General features: G+C 36.2%; 1 protein-coding gene across 1 annotated transcript in view; it reads left to right on the top strand.

Moving 5' to 3' along the window:
- LOC107577864 (cell surface glycoprotein MUC18-like) overlaps nucleotides 1–740 on the top strand; it is a 2,751-nt gene extending 2,011 nt beyond the window's left edge. Inside the window, exons 3-4 of the mRNA XM_016263894.1 lie at nucleotides 416–545; nucleotides 640–740. Of these exons, the coding sequence (XP_016119380.1) occupies nucleotides 416–545; nucleotides 640–660 (151 nt within the window). The 3' untranslated portion in view covers nucleotides 661–740. The remainder of the gene's footprint in view (nucleotides 1–415; nucleotides 546–639) is intronic.
- The last annotated feature ends 9 nt before the right edge of the window (nucleotides 741–749 follow it).

The raw sequence follows: 749 nt of genomic DNA, 5'->3' as shown, positions 1-749 counted from the left end.
AAAAAAATAATAATAATTTTACAGACCTCAAACTTTTGAATGATAGTGTACATACAAATGAACATTAACCAAGATCAATAAATGCTGTTAAAGTTTCATGTATTTCATGTTCATGTTACTAATGTTTATAAACAGACCCTATTAAAATAATAATATCATTCTAGAAAAGAAATTCATATGGGTCAATTTATTTGTCTGCAAAAATAGGCATTTGAAGATCAAACGGTTTTTACAATCATGAGAAACAAATTTTGTCAGTTGTGTCCAAACTTTTGATTCACTTCTTGTAGGGATTTTGACAAAACTTTCTAACAACAAATTGCATATGCAATATATAATTCAGTTCAGAAGTACAGAAAAACATCTATGCAGCCAAATGTTGCAGTGTGGTGTATCGGTGTGTTAATCTCTACAGCATGAATGCCTACAGCACCAAGGAGAAGACTAACAAAGAGGACATCGTCGTAGAGATGAAGGCAAAAAAGACGGAGGAGTCCGTGCTGTTGAAGGGCGTCAATGGGGAAAAGAAAACTCCCAATGACCAGGTAACCATATGTGCTTGACTCTTGTTACCATGATGAGATGACCTGAAGAACATCTCTTTAACTTTATTATGTGGTGCTTTTTCCTGGAATAAAGAGCAGTGCCCTAAGCTCATAAGTGAAGACTTGTGGGCGACTAAAGATGGCATCTGTACCTCCCTCCTGACCCAACAATCAAGTCTTAAGAGCTGGAGGACCTCTTGTGGA

Source organism: Sinocyclocheilus grahami, unplaced genomic scaffold (genome assembly GCF_001515645.1).
Source record: "Sinocyclocheilus grahami isolate Dianchi unplaced genomic scaffold, SAMN03320097.WGS_v1.1 scaffold7517.1, whole genome shotgun sequence".
Classification (NCBI taxonomy): Eukaryota; Metazoa; Chordata; class Actinopteri; order Cypriniformes; family Cyprinidae; genus Sinocyclocheilus; species Sinocyclocheilus grahami.
The sequence above is the reverse complement of the archived record's forward strand: the minus strand, read 5'-3'. Positions and strand labels throughout refer to the sequence as shown.